Here is a 17,108-nt window from a genome sequence, read left to right as displayed (position 1 = left end):
AATGATCTACTCATTCAATCAATTAAAGTATACTTACGAAACAAAATTAGTACAGAATAAAGGCTTGCCAGTACTGGGCTTTGTAACAAATCTGGTGAAAAAATTCTTAATTATATTATTCCGAAAATCTTCAATAAATATCCTAACACATCTGCGAAGAAACAATTGACCTCACATTTAAGAAAAAAAATACTACATGGCTAAATTGCTTCTTCCTAGTCGGTCCACAAAGGAGTCCCCAGAGGATCGTGACAACCATGTCGTACTCTCGAGACTGCAGTCCTCCACTTGTCTCGGCTTCTCACATTTCTGAGAGCTGTCACAAAGGTAGAGTCCGGTGCAGTCTTCATCCGGTCCGACCAGCGCATGGGAGACTTTCTTCGTCCTTTTCTTCCCTTTAAGCTGCTGACCACAACAAGCCTCTCAGCCAAATATCGGGAAACTTTTCTGAGGCATTTGGTCGACTCTGTCAGTCAGCTTCAGCTCCTGAAGAATAGAGACGTTAGTGCGTCTGGCTGTCCAAGGTATTCTCAGCATATGTATGCCTCCAGCACCACATCTCGAAGACACCTATCACGTTGCGTTATTTGGCCCTTACTGGCTATGTTTCTGCCCCATATATGTAAAACAATTGAATTATTACAAACAAAAAAGGCGCGTAGAATCAAGTTTGCGTACACCGCACTGTGTCTAAAAGTTTGCCAAATGCCCCTTCTCTTAATTAAATGACTTAAGTTCTATATTTTTTTTTATCAATATTCCTACAGAGATGAGGTAGAATTTTTTCCTTACTTAAGACTTAAGACTTAAGTTCTGACCAATCTCATTTTTGTCGCTTTCTATATGCCGTTGTCTTTCCATATCTTCTCCAAACTTGTTATTGCAATAATGACTTATATTGATATTAATTTCCGTTTACATTTACCTATTCCATTTTTCAATTTATTCATATGTGATATTATTTGCAAAAAAACTCATAATTTTATAAGACAAGCTGGTTTCGCGGGTTTTAGAAAAAGTTAACATATGTCTTTTCTATTAAATAAACAAACAAATTTAATAAATAGTATAAATATTCTGTTATCACAGTATATAGTGTACAGTGTTTTTTTCATCACATACGACGAATTTTTCTGCTAAGTGTTACTTCTTATTGCGATGAAGGTTCGTTAGAGAGTGAAAGGGAGGAAGGCAAATACCTACGAATCGAAATGCTATTTTCTTCCCTCTTCTGACGTATTAATATAATTATTAGTCATTGAGTGTCATTATAACCTTTGTTGATCTCCAGCCGAAGTTTTGGTGTTCTTAAACTCTTGAAGGTCGAATATAATCAAATAACAAATGAAAGTCAGACATTCTAATTATTGCAACAGTGGTATTGTGTTTAGGAAAACCAATGTTGCCAAAATTCATACGTACGATTCAGTAGAGTGCTGCAGTTGAAATTATTATGTGGTTATTCGGAACTGTAACTACTCTCAACACCATTTGACAATATTTTACATACACATTAAAACATTACTTTTTTTAATTACTTTAATTTTTATATACTGTATATTTATCAAGCGTCCTTTTTTTTACAGATACGTTGCAAGCGCGTAGTAGATGGACTTTCAATTGGTGGGTAATTGCCTTCTTTGTCTTCACTCTTTAACGGCCCATTGTCAACTTTTATAACTGTAAAAAAGCAAAACAGATTTCTTGTCAATATATTCCAAATCCTTGAATAAGTAGATACGTTTTCAAAACTTATAGTTAACAACTTTAAATTACATAAAATAATAACACTGACAGCTAGCCGTAACTATGGTAATAAGTTATTCCGAAAGAGGAACTAAGGAAATATATTTATCTTTTTTCACACGAGTATGTCGTTATTTGCTATCTCTTTTTTCAAATTGCCGAGTGCAAAGAAATATTATTTTTTAAGTTTGAGATGCAGAAAGTAAATGATGTCTATTTATTATACGTCAGTATGTTTGAGTATGTCTCAATGTTTGTAGACAAGTATTGGATGTAAACTTTTCAGGGCCCCGTGCCCCGATTACAAGAGAAATTAAGAGAGTTATCAATAATTATCTATAAATTTCAGTATGAAAAAATAATCATTAAGTAATATAATAAATATTTTTTTCAACGTGTTTAATAACTGGTTTCAGATAAAAAAAAATTACGAATTTGACGAATTAATTATGTGACTTGGATCCTGAAGGGCCCATGACAGATTTTATATTTTTCTTGCCACCATTTTGTAGAGGGTCAATGTCAATTAAACATCTTGTATTTTTAATTATTTTATACATTAATTCACAGAATTACTGACGAAACAATTTTTCTTCTAAACATGTTTAATTACAGGTTACCACGAAGAAATTTTCATACAAACGTACACATTTTCGCACATAAATTTCTATTCTACTTTATAGGCAGTCGAAGATGACTCTGTTGACTTTTCATTGTAATTCGGCGCTCGGAGTTCACCAAATTTGACAAATATCCTAACAGAGATGATGAACACATCTAAAAAGAGAGTATTGAAATAAATACATTTACATGACTTGAGCTCGAAATCAAAATCTATAATTTGATTTAGTGTTGATATTTTTATTAATGTATTGGTTTAACTAATAACCCGACTTAATGGTAAGCTTAAATCGAGGCAAGATTTTTTTTATTATTATTTAATTATATCTATACATTTTAAACATGTGCGAGTAACTACACCAATTTATAAAAAAAATTGCGCGGGAAATTTTTAAAATAAAAAATGGCGGCTAATTGAACCCAACATTAAAAAATAATCCATTTATCAACTAACATCAGCTTTTCTGGGGGTTATTCCGTATGGATCCGCCGCTGGCGAATGGATTTTCAGTCCTAGTAAACAAAAAACTTTTCCTTTTATGTTATTATTGTTTTTTTTTTACGTGTGGTATGATGCGGAGTGGCCTTTTAAAGGTACGCTTTTTTTTTCTTCTTTTTTCGACATTGTATTTAGTAATGTACAGAAATTTTAATAAATTGGCCTATAATTTTGGTTTATTAGTAAATATTGTATTTTTTGCTATAATGGGTGTTGTTTTCTTTTAATAAATAAATAAACCAGCTATTTTTATTCACCGCTGGGAATGAAGTAATTTTCACTGAAATTTTCTTAATGTCAAAAGCTTACAATGAGGAACTTCAGCCCTATGGGAAATTGGATACAATAAATGCTTTCTTGCCGCGGTAAAAATTGTAATGCAAAGTTTCCTGAAAATGTACGAAAAAAATAACAAAAATATTAAAATAAAAACAAACTACTTCGAACGACGTCACTAGTTCATATGAATCAACCAATGCTAAGAGAGTTATGGAGGATTCCTGATTTGCTTGCCATCAATGGACCAATGGGAAGAACTGAAAATAAGCGGAAGAGAACCTCTGACGTCACAAGCAGAGTTATTACAGAAATACAAAACTTTAAAAAAAACATAGCGTTGATAGTACGATTTATAAGAATAGAGAAAAAAAAATGGTTTAGTTTAATAGTCTTTTGACAAATAAAAAAAAAACATTGACTTCCTCATTGTGCTTTAAATAAGGGAAAATGTTTTCGGAAAAAAGCTTTTAACTGATGATTATAATGAATAATACAATCCTTTTTGTGTACTCCTTTGTCTCGTTTACATCCCTTTTACATAATTAATTATTTTGAATTCTGGTTTGTTATAGGGTTCAATAGTTAGGGTTTTAATCAGATCAGACGACGCTACGTTGAAATAAGGTTATGAGTAGGCATGCCACTAGTTTTACTTTGTGAGGAACGAGAAATGAAGGAATGAGGTGTTCACTTTTTTCACCTATGACATTAGCTGGTTAGTTCTTCCCATTGGAATCGGGTCCTGAAAACTTATAAAGGATAGTACTTATTAATTATAAATTATTTAGTTAATATAACAGATACTAATATTTACGGCGGCCTCTGTGGTGCGCTAAAAGACGCTTGTATTACGCACTGGTTTCGGCAGACTCTTTTTTGTTACGTGATTTTTTTTTCCATCAATGAATAGCGTTAAACAATTAAAAACAATATTAATAATATTAAAAATTTAAACATAATTAGGAAATATTATAAATGATAGTACGAATTAAAATACCTATACATACTAATAATCGAATCAAAATTGAAACGTAAACATAAAAAAAACGGATATAATTAAAACGGATTTTTTTTACTATCAACAGAATTTTAAGGCATACAACTTTAAAAAGAATATGTATTTGTGTTCTTGTATTTTACGCAAGTAATTCAGTTTTGAGGGGCATTTTTAACGAGTTTTAAATAACTCACTATTAGAAAATGGGAACCAAGTTTGGGTAGAGTGGGGTTCGAACCTCGGATCTCTGATCCGTGAGTCCGCGACATAACCCGATTCTATGTATATACCTATGTACATTAAGCAAAAGATGACATGTTTTTAAAAATTGAAATTTAAAAACATAAAGTTTGCCATTTAATAGTCAATAATTTATAAAAATAATACTACAGTTTATTTAACCCAGTTAACTCCAGTAGACTCATGCGACAAAGCCACTCGAGGGTTTCTAAGGGGAGCAACAACTGTCTCGTGTGGGTCGTATTCCGAAACCGGGGTGTGGGCATGTCGTCCTCTGCAGCGGCAGCCGGCGCAGGCCGATCGGCCGGCCTCCGCGGGCGACGGTCGCCGGCGCCAGCGCCATTCGCTCCGCGGCCGACTTGTTGCGCGCACGCCGCCGCCGCCGCCCGCCGCCCGCCGCTCGGCTGCCTACCGGCCTCACCGGCCTCACCGGCCTCACCGGCCTTACCGCGGCTCCGCCTTGTCGCGAACTGGAAACACGGTAATTATTGTACTTCTCAATACGGTCGTCTTTCATCTCTCGGCTTATCCCGCGGGCCGCAGTCCGTTCCACGCGATATACCGCGTTGTTTATTCGTCATATTATTGCGTAATTCAGATACGTTTTGCAATTCTATAATAATTTAATATGTTCACAATATTTCAAAGAGCACGAGTGCCACGTTGCATTTATCAATTGATCGCGTGTTGTTTACACGCGCTTCTCGCAATAATGTTGTTTGTTTAGGCTTCTACGATGGGAGTGTTGTCATTGCGGTACTACGCGTAATGTCTGTTAGTTGTAGATGAAAGTGAATATGAATGGAGCAAGTTTTCACACTGCGGGTAGTGTGGGGCGAGAATCCTGGACTAGGGGGTTATACCACCGGGGACATAATTATTTATAATAATAATCATAATATATCAAACCGATTCGGTAAATTGCTATTTTTTTCTTTTTATAAAATAAATTAAGTAAACGATGTCATTGTGTGATTTTTGAATGAGAATTATCTGCTATATTCTGATCGTATTTAATCCATCGTGTTTCGTTTATTTTCATGTGTTTCTCGTAATATATTATGCATTACGTTTTATCGGGAGACGATAATTCTCGCTTACTTAATATTACCGAGGAACTCGCGCCGAAGCTGACAGTGGGACACGCCGTAATGTTGTGAAATAAGTAATGTTGCCTTATTTAAAGCAGATTCGCCTTACGCGAGTAGGTAAGTATGTTCGGGGTCGCGGACGGGGAGCGAAGTCGTGATGCTGATGCCGCTGACCGCGTGAACATCGTCATCCAGCGTCCGCGTCCGTTCCCGGCGCGGTGTGCGGTGTGTTGACGGCGCGTGTTACATAAGGCCTCGTGTCTGTTGCAGCTGCGCGGTGCGGCGGGTCGATAGAGGGGGGCATGCGGTGAGCGGCATGGGGGCGGAGGGCGCCGCGCTGGCCGCCGCGCTCGGCGTGCTGCGCGCGCGCGGCGTGCCGCTGCCCGGCGTGCCGCGCGCGCCTCCGCGCCGCGCGCGCCCGCCGGGATTCGCGTGCCCCGCCTGCGGCGACGTGCTGCGCCAGCCCGTCACCGGCCTGTGCGGCCACACGTGCTGCTACGAGTGCGTGCGCGCGCGCTGCGCGTCGTGCGGCGCGCGCGCCCGCGCCAACGTCGCCACGAACGTGCTGGTGGAGCGCCTCGTCAACTGCTGGTGGAGCGCCGAGCTGCTGAGCGCGCGCGCGGCTCACGAGGCGGAGCGCGCGCTGCACGCGCGCCCCGGCGCCGCGGCGGCACTCGCCAAGTGCGACAAGGCGCTCAACTTCTGTGAGTATTGCCATTATTATTGTTTCTCTTCTGTTCTTTTGTTTTTGTGTTTTTTGATTTTTTTAATTTGCTGTATTATTTCATCGTTATGCGTTTCTAAAATTATGCGATTGTCATTCGATAAATATTATATTGCTGCTTCTATCCCAATATTTTTTTATGATGATCTATTTTATTCATATCACCTTGCGAAAACAAGTTTTACGGGAAGTTTCTCGCTTCGTTACGCGTTCAACTGCTTAATATTTATGTATATTTTTACACCGTACCGCATACATACTAATAACATCATAAATTTGCGGTATAATAATGATTACAAATACTCTTGAACTTCGCCAGTGGATGGTAGTGTCATTCATTTTAGTAGATGAGCGCACATACTATAATTATCTATTTTTTTGGTTTTTCGTAGATTTGCATTATTATAATATTTTTTGTTTTCATGCTTAAGTTAAATTTTTACATTAAATGAAATTCGTTACGAATAAAACTTTAAATTATACGAAAAATCCCCATCAGCACTGCATTTGAATTTATTGTATTATCATTTTTGTTCCGAACTACTCTTTCTACCTAATGCATGTCATAAATGTAATATTATACTAATTCCGGAAATTTAAACGTCGATTAAATTATTTGCAAGAATCGTTTTATGTAGGTAATATTCTCAAATTATTTTATGTTAACAATAGTTTCGAATAAAATCGTACATTTACATAATAGCGTTTACTGATAGTATATAATGAGTACGTGATACTTATTATGACGTGTTTAAGTATCTAGCTTATACGGGTGTGATATTGAGTACGTATGTAGGTACATGCTCCGTTGTTTTAAACGAAATAATACAAAGCCTATATTCTTGCATATCATCAATAAACGCAGAGTTACGTAAAATTATATTTTTTCTTAATTTATCACTAACCGCAGGTGTAGGTACGAATAAGATTATTTTGTTTGTCATTTTCATTGACGCGAGCCTTAAAACTACCTTCAAAATAGCACTTTATGTTTGTAAGAAGAACTTCCCTGCACGATTAAGTTTTTATAATACGCGATACTTATTTTTGGTAATTAAAAACGGAAAAGATACGGACACAGAAAATTTAATTCTAATACTTTTCTTAATGGCTAATAATGTAACAAGGCTTTATATTGATTATTATTTTATGTTAACAGTCATCTATTTATTTTTTTGTAAATAAATTTTGTGTAAAAAATACGTATGCTTTTAGTTCTTAATAATGTTTATCTTAACATTTAACATTTTTGTATTTATTTTATGAACAGAAAATATAAAAGCAAAAATAATGAAACCCACTAAACCGCGAAACCGGCTTGTCAGCAGGTTTCTTATTTTTCCTTTACAAAGAAAAACGTTCGAACAATTATGTAATTACTTTTTAAATTTATTTACCTTCTTTAATAAAATAAAAACAACCATCTCGGTTCAGTTTTGGGGTGCGGAAAATGGGACAGCGAAACGTTAGTTTTGTCGATTTTAGCCAGGCAAAATCAGTCCGACGTGCAATTGTCTTTTTTGCACAGGGGAGGCAATTGCGAGACAGTGGCAAAAAGGCAATGTTTAAATAACTATTTATTAAAATGTAGTTATTTTAATATACTAGGTATATTTAGTTATTATATACACATTGCACTGCGTACGCAACAATTAATGTTAATGAATAAATCCTAGATATCGCAATTTAAAAAATGTAAAGATTAATATATAGAAAGTTGACTATCTCATAAAACAAACGAGTGCTAGTTCATAGGGTACCTCATTGGTACACCAAATGCAGTCCATCTCGATCATCTCTCACATGAAGATAAGGAGATCGGTCTTACGCTTCAACTTTTTTAAACTTAATTTTTTTATTATAATCAGTAAATATTTTACACGTAAGCAGTGATGACATAAGCATGATTATGTCAAGAAACTGTAGTGAAATAATAAATTTAAATTATACATTACAACTTCACAATACTCTAGTACCTAGAGGTTGCCATGTTTGCAAAAAAACCCGGCAATTTAAAAGTCAAATTCTTACAAATTAAGCCGTATTTTTAACTGACAATGTTATAATGATTGTATTCTGAATAAGTTTCAATTAATATCTCACTTTTTTTAGATTTTGGATTTGACGGGTTTGCAAGTAGTACCCTCATATATGCACATACATACACACATAAACATACATATATACATACATATATATATAAACACACAAAAATATACACATACCCACATACACATACATACATTTATACATATACATACACAGCCTTACATACACACAAGAGTATTTGTGTAAATTCACTCCGTATCACTCTACTTGTAAAAATATAAAACAAATACAATAGTAATGAAATAACGCATAAATATGGAAAGAAAAAGTTTTTTTGTTATTAACTCGGTCTTAAGGAAACCTTTTCGTCAACGGATGCACACGAAGTGAACTTAAATAAGCAGTTTTTCTTTAAAATATGAGGAAATGCGGACTCACGAATCAGAAATCCGAGATGCACACCCAACTCTACCCAATTTGATTTCCATTTTCTAATAGTGACTTATTTTCAACTCGTTGAAAATGGCAATCAAAATTGAAATATTTGGGTATTTATTTATTTATTTATTTATTCATATTTTTCACTTACAAACTATAATTAATAATAAAATAATGTGACCTCACTGGGGTTTCCCGTGCCGAGGACACTTAACAATTTAGTTTTTTGAAATTACATTTGAGAATAAACAAAGAAGACTAACTTAAAAAACAAACATAATTAACAAATATTCAGACAGTCTTAAAAACAAGGTTGTTATGTACATCTAAATTTCTTATACTACAAAACACACAATGAAAATAACAAAAACCTAACATAAGCTATACAGTTGTGGAGCAGTTGAATCAGTATTGGTATGGGCGAATGAGACAATCCATTTTGCTTCTACCTAGCTCTACTAACCATTTTTTTATAGCCTTTTTAAACATTTTCTCATTACTTATAAGAACGCGCATATTGCTTTCTATATATATATATAATATGAAAGTATGCAGAAAATATGTAAATATATTTATATATATATCAGGGGCGTGCGATGAGATTTTCGATTAGGGAAGCAGTCACTTGGTACCAGGTAAATAGGTTATAATAAATAATTAACCAACACAACAATTCGTGCTTAGTTCTTTAAAGCGATTTTATGCCATAATTTCAGAATAAAAGAATTATATTTTAAAGTTTAATATTAAAATTGTTATAAAACAATTAAAATATGTGAAAAATAAACACGGATTGGTTTGTTAGAACTGCTTCTGTAGAGCTTCCAAAGATCTCAATGTGCGCATGCGAGAAATTTTGAATTCAGTACTAAGCGCCGCCCCAAAGGAATCAACAGACTTGTGCGGTTCACAGAGATAAATTTGCTATAAAACATAAATAATTATAAATCATGCTTGCATAATATGTCCATATTTTTTTTCAATAAATTAAAAAATGAATATATGTACATATATATATAAATATCTATATATATATTGTACTCTCATGTGTTTAAAAATCTTTATAAAATAATAACGCTAACTTTCTTGTTAATCAAGTTTTTGTAGTCTACAGGCCAGCGTTTGTGTTTTTATAGATTTCAGTAAATACTAAAAAAACATATCACATGAAAATCAATGGAGCATTTTACCGTAACACCATTATTTTTTTATTTCTGTACCAAAATACGGCGTTATTAACGACCAAACAGTGTGGGATGAAGTTGGATTGGCATGTTTAGCTCAAAGTTTTAGGTCTTTCGTTTTTTTTTGTATATTGTATACAATTATTGTTTTGCCCTTGTTTGTCTTTGCTAAATAGTTTTATGTTCTTTTTGTTCAGTTTCTTGCATTTATGTTTCTTCATGTAACTGTTGTAATTGGCTTAGGCCGTATTTATATAATAAATAAATAAATAAATTTTTAAACAATTTTTGTAAAGGTTGTCCGAGTCTTTTGTTTAGTTTTGACTGGTAATATTGTATAATTTAAGTCCCTGGTTTAATAGTCTCGACTGTCCTTGTCTCGATTTAGAATGCTGTATATGAAATCGTTCTAATATTCTCGCAGTATTTACTACAATTTTTTTCAAGTTTTATTTCTTCAGTTTTACGATGCTTTTTTCGTAAAAGTGTTAATTTAATTAATAAAATCACTAAAAATGCTCAATTCTCGATTTAAGACAGCGTTCTACTTTAAGAAATACAAAGAGTGGGTTTGTCGTAAAATTGGGTAGATCTTATAAGATCCGCAGCTCACTGCGCGTTGTATTCGCCTCGTGTAATAATGTCTTTTGGAATACGTTAATGGTAACTGACAGATATAAAGATAAATATTTCCCCGCCTCTGGAAATGTCACGGGAAGCGGTCGCCCAATGGCCCGGCCCAATGAACCGCATCTTGGAAGATAACCTACACTTTACACTTTTTAAGTGCTTTCCGATCGCCGCTGCTGTCACTAATTTGCTTATTTGACAAATTGTTGTCTGTATTACTTAACGGGCTGTTTAATCCATTACGTAATGCAGACTGCAAATATAAGTCAGAAGTGTATGAATAGAAAGCAGATAGCTGCTAAACTGTCGATATGTACAGAAAAATAGATCTATATTATTCGCAGAAGCCATATTAAGCAAGCGAATTGCCCTATTAATGGGTGAACAGCTGGGGCATCCTGAATTTTAGAACAATATTCGAATGAGAATGAAAGAGTAGGATGATGTTCGTCTTCCTTAACACTTAGAGCACCGGCCGAATACACATAGAATTTACCCTGTGCCCAGCCTATTTTGTGAAGGGTTTCTTAAAGGTGTCATAATTATGAAAATACTAGGTTAAATCAATTTTTACTTCTCATATTTCTTTGGAACAATTTGATAAGTCGTTTTTGTATGATAGTTTTGCCAACATTGGCCTTTATGCTGAACCACATTGCAATGTTCGTACATATACCCACAGCGTCTCACTCTTTTTTTTGTGCTTTGTATCCCGGAGCCGTGTAAACACGTGATTATAATAACCACGCGTTGTGTCCCGGTCCCGAGTTTTCACGTAGTTCACCAGCAACGAAAAAGTACTAATATAAGTCACTAGATGTCAATAAAATGCACTTTTTTTGAACAGCTGGTAAATCACGTGACAACACGGGAAAACACGGGACCGGGACACAACGCGTGGTTATATAATCACGTGTTTACACGGCTCCGGGATACAAACTGTTAACAAGAGGACAGTTGTGCCGACTAACAACAGCATTTCTGAATTCTAAATTGCCCAGAACGAGATCTAACATGCCGTCGTTAGTATCTTAAACATTGTTTAGCAGTTTCAGGTTGAATAAAGAACAAAAATACTTGGGATTATTCTCAGCAGGCAAGTCGAAGTCGCCAATGATAATTATATTCTTACCCTGTAATAATACATTTTGACTAATATTTTTTTCGTAAAAGGACTGGTATTGCTCAGTTTTAGACTTACGAGTAGGAAGGAAGTAAGTATACTTAAGTGGTGTTAGAACTGGAAAGAGATTTGTTATTAGTTGTTCTATTGCACTGGGAACGGAGGTTATTGCGGTGAGTATCGTAGAAGAGGCGCGTTTGACAGTGTCAACATCAGTCACAATCTCGGCTTGGCTAGGGCCGTTGCCAGGTTACGCCGCAATGAGGTAGTTTAGTGTTTTTTTTTTAAAAAAAAATATTTATTAATAGTCTATTAAACTAATCCAAAAACAAAAAAAATATCTATCGTATTTTTAGCGCTATGATTTTTTAAAGTTTTGTATTTCTGAAATAACTCCGCGTGTGACGTCAGAGGTTGTTCTGTGTTAGTTCTTCCCATTGGTTCGTTTACGGCTAGTCAACCGGATATCCTTCACAGCTGTCACATCATTGGTTGGTTGACTTGTTGTTATCTACATTCTAATATTATAAATTTGCTTTTGATTTCGTTTTTAAAATATCACTTAAATTCTTAACTTCATTGTCAAATAAAAAAATAAAAATGTAAATAGGGGCTGGATTTTTTATCGTTTGACGATAAAAAATAAAGACGTTTTGTTATCTAGCTCATATATATCATAATTGTAATATATCATAATTGGAGACGAGGAACTAGAATCCCAACCGTCCATGCGCTCTGTAGCTGCAAGACGTGTTGGGTATGTATTTATTGTACAGAGCCTTTGAGGTGATTTTCACAAAAATGGCGCTCTATAAATTATCCAAACATTATTATTATTATTATTGGTTCATATGAACCAGTGACGTCAATCAAAGTAGTGCATTTTTATTAAAATATTTTGTATATTTTTTTTCGTACAGTTTCAAGAATCTTTGCCGTACAATTTAATGCTCTAATTTTTACCGCGCGCAAGAAAACATTTTTTGTATTTAATTCCCCGTAGGGCTGATGTTCCTCTTGGGAGGCGTACGCTGCCACAAGCTGGCTTGTAGAATTGTTGGTAGCGTAGCTACAACTAGGAAAGCGCGAAACATTCGTTGTACTCAGTAAAGAAGTTGAGGAGACATCTGGGATAACTGGAAACGTATTTCGTCCAGACGGTGGTGACTTGCTGGATACGGCACCCGAAAAAGTTAAATGTCGTTTATTCTTCGTTACCGACCTGGTAATCATCTTTGTTTTCGTCGGTGGCAGTTAGTTGAGTCGATAAGTTGAGTTATATCAGTGACAGGTTGGCCGATCTGCATTGATACGGGCTGGGAGACCGGAGCCGACACAGGTGAAGCGACCGCATCCGGCGCTGAGTCATTCGGTAACGGCACTATTACAAGCAGGGGCGGAGAGGACAGTGGCGGGGGGACAACTGTCAATTTTTTTTATTTTGATGATTTATATTGGAGATCAATATCAGAATTTTGTACTACTGTTTTATTTTCATAATTTAAAACATCAATTTTTCGTTGCAAGTTTATGTTTTCAGTGTAAAGTGCATTTTTTTTTTTTTTTGGAACTTGTAACGTAATATTTTGCGACAGCACCATCCGCCCGAGTACGTGTTGTTATTAATTTGATAAATTTACGCTTGTTTTCTTTTGTTTATAACAATCAACTCGTTAATTTACAGCAAAATATACTAGTCTATGTAATGATAGAATATTAATTTATGCTGAAGTATACAAATTGATATAGTCCGTTCAATATAATATGATACTGAGTACATACTGATTGTTCGCAGGTGCAATGTTGACGCCTTCCGTAAAACAATACTTGTCTTGTAATACATAAGTGTGATAGCTTTCCTTACACATGTAGATACTCATATGATCATCTACATGGTATGGATTGCTAGCCGGGCAAAAATTAACCATATCAAATTTTTCCCTTCCAACCATTACCCAACAAATGCCAAACTAGTCCCAGACAATAGAAAAGTGGTCTTCTAGCGGACTACACAAAAAATATTCATTCGAGTAATACTAAAAAGGAGGACTATAAGTAAATATATAAATAAATATCAAGTTGGTATGGCTGGAAGGTAAGATAAAATACAATAAATATAAAAGACAACGCTAATAGTTGATCCTTGCCCATGTTTTCACCGTCTGTCTTAACCAAAAGCAAATAAGGCCCCACTAAAAAAGAGTCTGCCTAGGAATAAGCAGATAAGTACTTGATTGACTAAAGTAACGTTCTACAAAAAAAACATGAGAAGTTATCTAAAATGATTGATTATAGGAAAATCTATGGCCGTCAGTAAAAATATTATTTTTGTAAATACGGTTTATAATTAAATATCATAATTTCGAATGTCTAAATTAAATATCGAAATCTATAATCCAGGATAATGCTTCTTTTGATACAATTCAAATTAGGATTTTGGATTTGCAAAATTCCACATAAAAGAACATCAGTTATTTAATGAGATGAAAACCATTTTAGAAAAAAATATAATTATAGCATCAAGCAATAATAAATTATTTTCAAACAAAGGAAGAATTTAGTTCAAAAACATACTAGTGAATAGCACATTATACTTTCCGTTTTATAATATATACTACCTTAACATAAAAATGTTACCATTAACTTGTGTTTTGTTTATAAAATATACTGACTATTATAAAATAATGATTTTAATACAAATCGTTATACAGGGTGTTCTTGAAACCCTGTCACATCCGAAACCACGATGATCAGTGTGAGCAAGAAGACATACTCGTATTGGCACATTAAAATATTTTTTTAGAACAAATAAAATTTAAAAAAATAAAATATCATAAAAAGCAAATGGTTGCTCACTTCTGCAGGGGTGAAACGAGAGGAGGGAAGGGGGGGAGTTTGATATTGCGCCGCGCTCCCCTCACTTCTCCCCTGCAGAAGTAAGACACCATTTGTTTTTTTTAATATTTTATTTTTTAAATGTTCTAAATATTTTTTTTAAATATGCTAATATGTCTTCTTGCCCATGCTGATCATCGTGGTTTCGGATGTGACAGGGTTTAAAGAACACCATATATATAATAATAATAAAAGTTGTTTAAATTAACGGCTTGAATTTGGTTTCAAAGGGTTAGAAAGTTTGCAGTGTCGAGGATTTGTAAAGACTCGTCCATCCAATAATCTCATTTTGCTTATCCATCATCCTGAGTGGATTCGGAGCTAATAGTCTTCATCAGAATCCTTGGATAGTCACGCCAATACTCCATCATTTAGCGATGAGGCCATTTGTGGGACATGCTGACAAATGTCATGCGCTCCATGTAACCTCAAAATGATGGCGTTACAATCCGACAATTCATCATTATTTAACCCATGACAATTTAAGGTGATAATTATGCATTATGTGGGCAGTCTCCCGTAAATTAAATATAAAATATGTGGTAAATTGATACTAATAAGGTTGTCAGAGGGATTAGTCTTAAAACTGGGGACAAAGCGCCTTAAAATAATATTTACCCTACGTTAGAAAATTCTAATCTTGTAACAAACGATTTTATACTAATATAATATTTTTTTATTTAAAAAAAAAATAAAAAAATATTTGCGTTCTTATGATTTACCCAAATATTTAATTTTGAGGGCCATTTTCAACGAGTTGTAAATAACTCACTATTAGAAAATGGAATCAAGTTGGAGTAGAGTGGGATTCGAACCACGGACCTTTGGCCCGTGAGTCCAAGACACTAGCCACGAGACCACAACCCGATCATATGCCTCTATTACTTCAATACTTTTTATATTTAAACTCTTTATTTATTGTTAATTTTCTGCATACCTATGTTATAATTTCTTATTTAATTTTCCTTTATTATTTCTTATTTTCTGCTGATTTTATTTTATGTATCTATATTTTCTATTCTTGTGTGCAGGTGTTTTGTTTCATTATAATTGTTTTTCAATATTATTTTATACTTTGTCAAAGGCGTAAGCCCTTGAAATAAATAGATAAATAATATATCAATGTAAACTTACGCGTTAAAGCACGCTTTGTCAAATTTCGAGATCACACGTTGAATTATTTTAACTCCGTTCCCAGCAAATTTATGCCAAGCTATGCATCCATAGGTGACGACAGGTCGTGAAGAATGATAGCATTTCTGTTATAATTACCTGATCGACGTTCTCTTTTATTTTTCACGGCTTTATTGTCTTTTATAAAATACAAAGCAACACAAAATGAAATATACCAACAATTCATCAATAATAACACCAGATATACCAGTAATAATACCAGAAATACACCAATTAATACAATTACAAAACAAGGACATTTAGCTTTCACTCAAAAATCTCTCGGTTTGTTCAGTTAATGTGACGGAGTTTTACAAAACAAGAGGCGATTATATAAATTTTGATGTATGTACGATATATTATTTACAATCGATTTGGGTAAAAATTTACATTTTATTTATTTATATATCATTCCAAATTTGTTAAATGCTTATTTATTGTCGGTAAAAAATAATTGAATGTTAAATTAACGGTTTATTTACCTATCTATAATTTAAAACTATGCGTCTTATATTATTTAAATGTCAATTTAGTTTTTTTGGTTGTTTTCATGCAATAGCCTAAAATATTATCGACATTATCTGCACATTGTATTCAATAATACCAATATTTTTCGTGTGATTGTTCAGTAAGTTCAGTTTATTGATATATTGAGTTAGACACAAACTTCGCCCGATTCAATTCGTGTTGACTATATCAATCAATTTTCTCTCGCGACTTAAGCGCCAGATGATTCTTGGTACGTTGCATGATAGATACATATAACATAATATGTTTTGGTACTAGGGGTAAATGCAAATGATTTTTCATATTATATGAACATATATATATTTAAAACATTTAAGTTTGTAAGTGAAAATTCTCGATGAAAGTTCATTGTAATTTATTATGTAAATAAAATTTGTGGATTAAAGTATTACTCGTCTTTTATTTATATAATACATATATGTTTATTTATTTTTATTTGGGGAAAAAAACAACAGCTTTTACATATATTGAATAAAAAAAATAAGAATACACATGAACGAAAATTGTGAAAACAGTCAAACAATTTTCCACAGTGGTGTAAGATATCGATTAAGTACATTATCGGTATCAAAATAAAAGCAATTTACAATTGTTAGGAACCTTTGTTTTGCAAACTTGCAAATAAAATAAAAATACATATACTTATTTACAGTTATAAAAATAAAGTTAATAAAAACAAGATAAATTTAAATTTAAAGAATAAGAAAAGAAAAAAGTTACATAAAAATAATGTAAAAGTTACAAAAATATAATAATGAACATACGAATACATACATAAATACTAACATCACATATATACTTAATTTGAAATTCATTTATAAACCCTTACGGATTACATTCATGCGATAAAATAATTTTCCCCCTTTTAAATTGTTTTCTATTGTTAATGAT

General features: G+C 33.8%; 1 protein-coding gene and 1 long non-coding RNA gene across 2 annotated transcripts in view; both read left to right on the top strand.

Annotated features, from left to right (window-relative positions):
- LOC148284366 (uncharacterized) overlaps window positions 1-1,723 on the top strand; it is a 75,238-nt gene extending 73,515 nt beyond the window's left edge. The window contains exon 3 of the long non-coding RNA XR_015825029.1: window positions 1,587-1,723. This is a non-coding gene — a long non-coding RNA (uncharacterized LOC148284366). The remainder of the gene's footprint in view (window positions 1-1,586) is intronic.
- A 2,902-nt stretch (window positions 1,724-4,625) lies between these two features.
- The window catches only part of LOC148284365 (LON peptidase N-terminal domain and RING finger protein 2), a 63,363-nt gene continuing 50,880 nt past the window's right edge, over window positions 4,626-17,108 (top strand). The window contains exons 1-2 of the mRNA XM_088241017.1: window positions 4,626-4,863; window positions 5,744-6,177. Coding sequence (XP_088097143.1) covers window positions 5,790-6,177 — 388 coding nt within the window. The 5' untranslated portion in view covers window positions 4,626-4,863; window positions 5,744-5,789. The remainder of the gene's footprint in view (window positions 4,864-5,743; window positions 6,178-17,108) is intronic.

The sequence above is a fragment of the Micrasema longulum genome, unplaced genomic scaffold, assembly GCF_059751315.1.
Source record: "Micrasema longulum isolate JH-2025_06_02 unplaced genomic scaffold, ASM5975131v1 h1tg000127l, whole genome shotgun sequence".
In the NCBI taxonomy this organism is placed as follows: domain Eukaryota; kingdom Metazoa; phylum Arthropoda; class Insecta; order Trichoptera; family Brachycentridae; genus Micrasema; species Micrasema longulum.
Note: the sequence above shows the minus strand (reverse complement) of the source record. Positions and strands in the feature narration are given on the sequence as shown.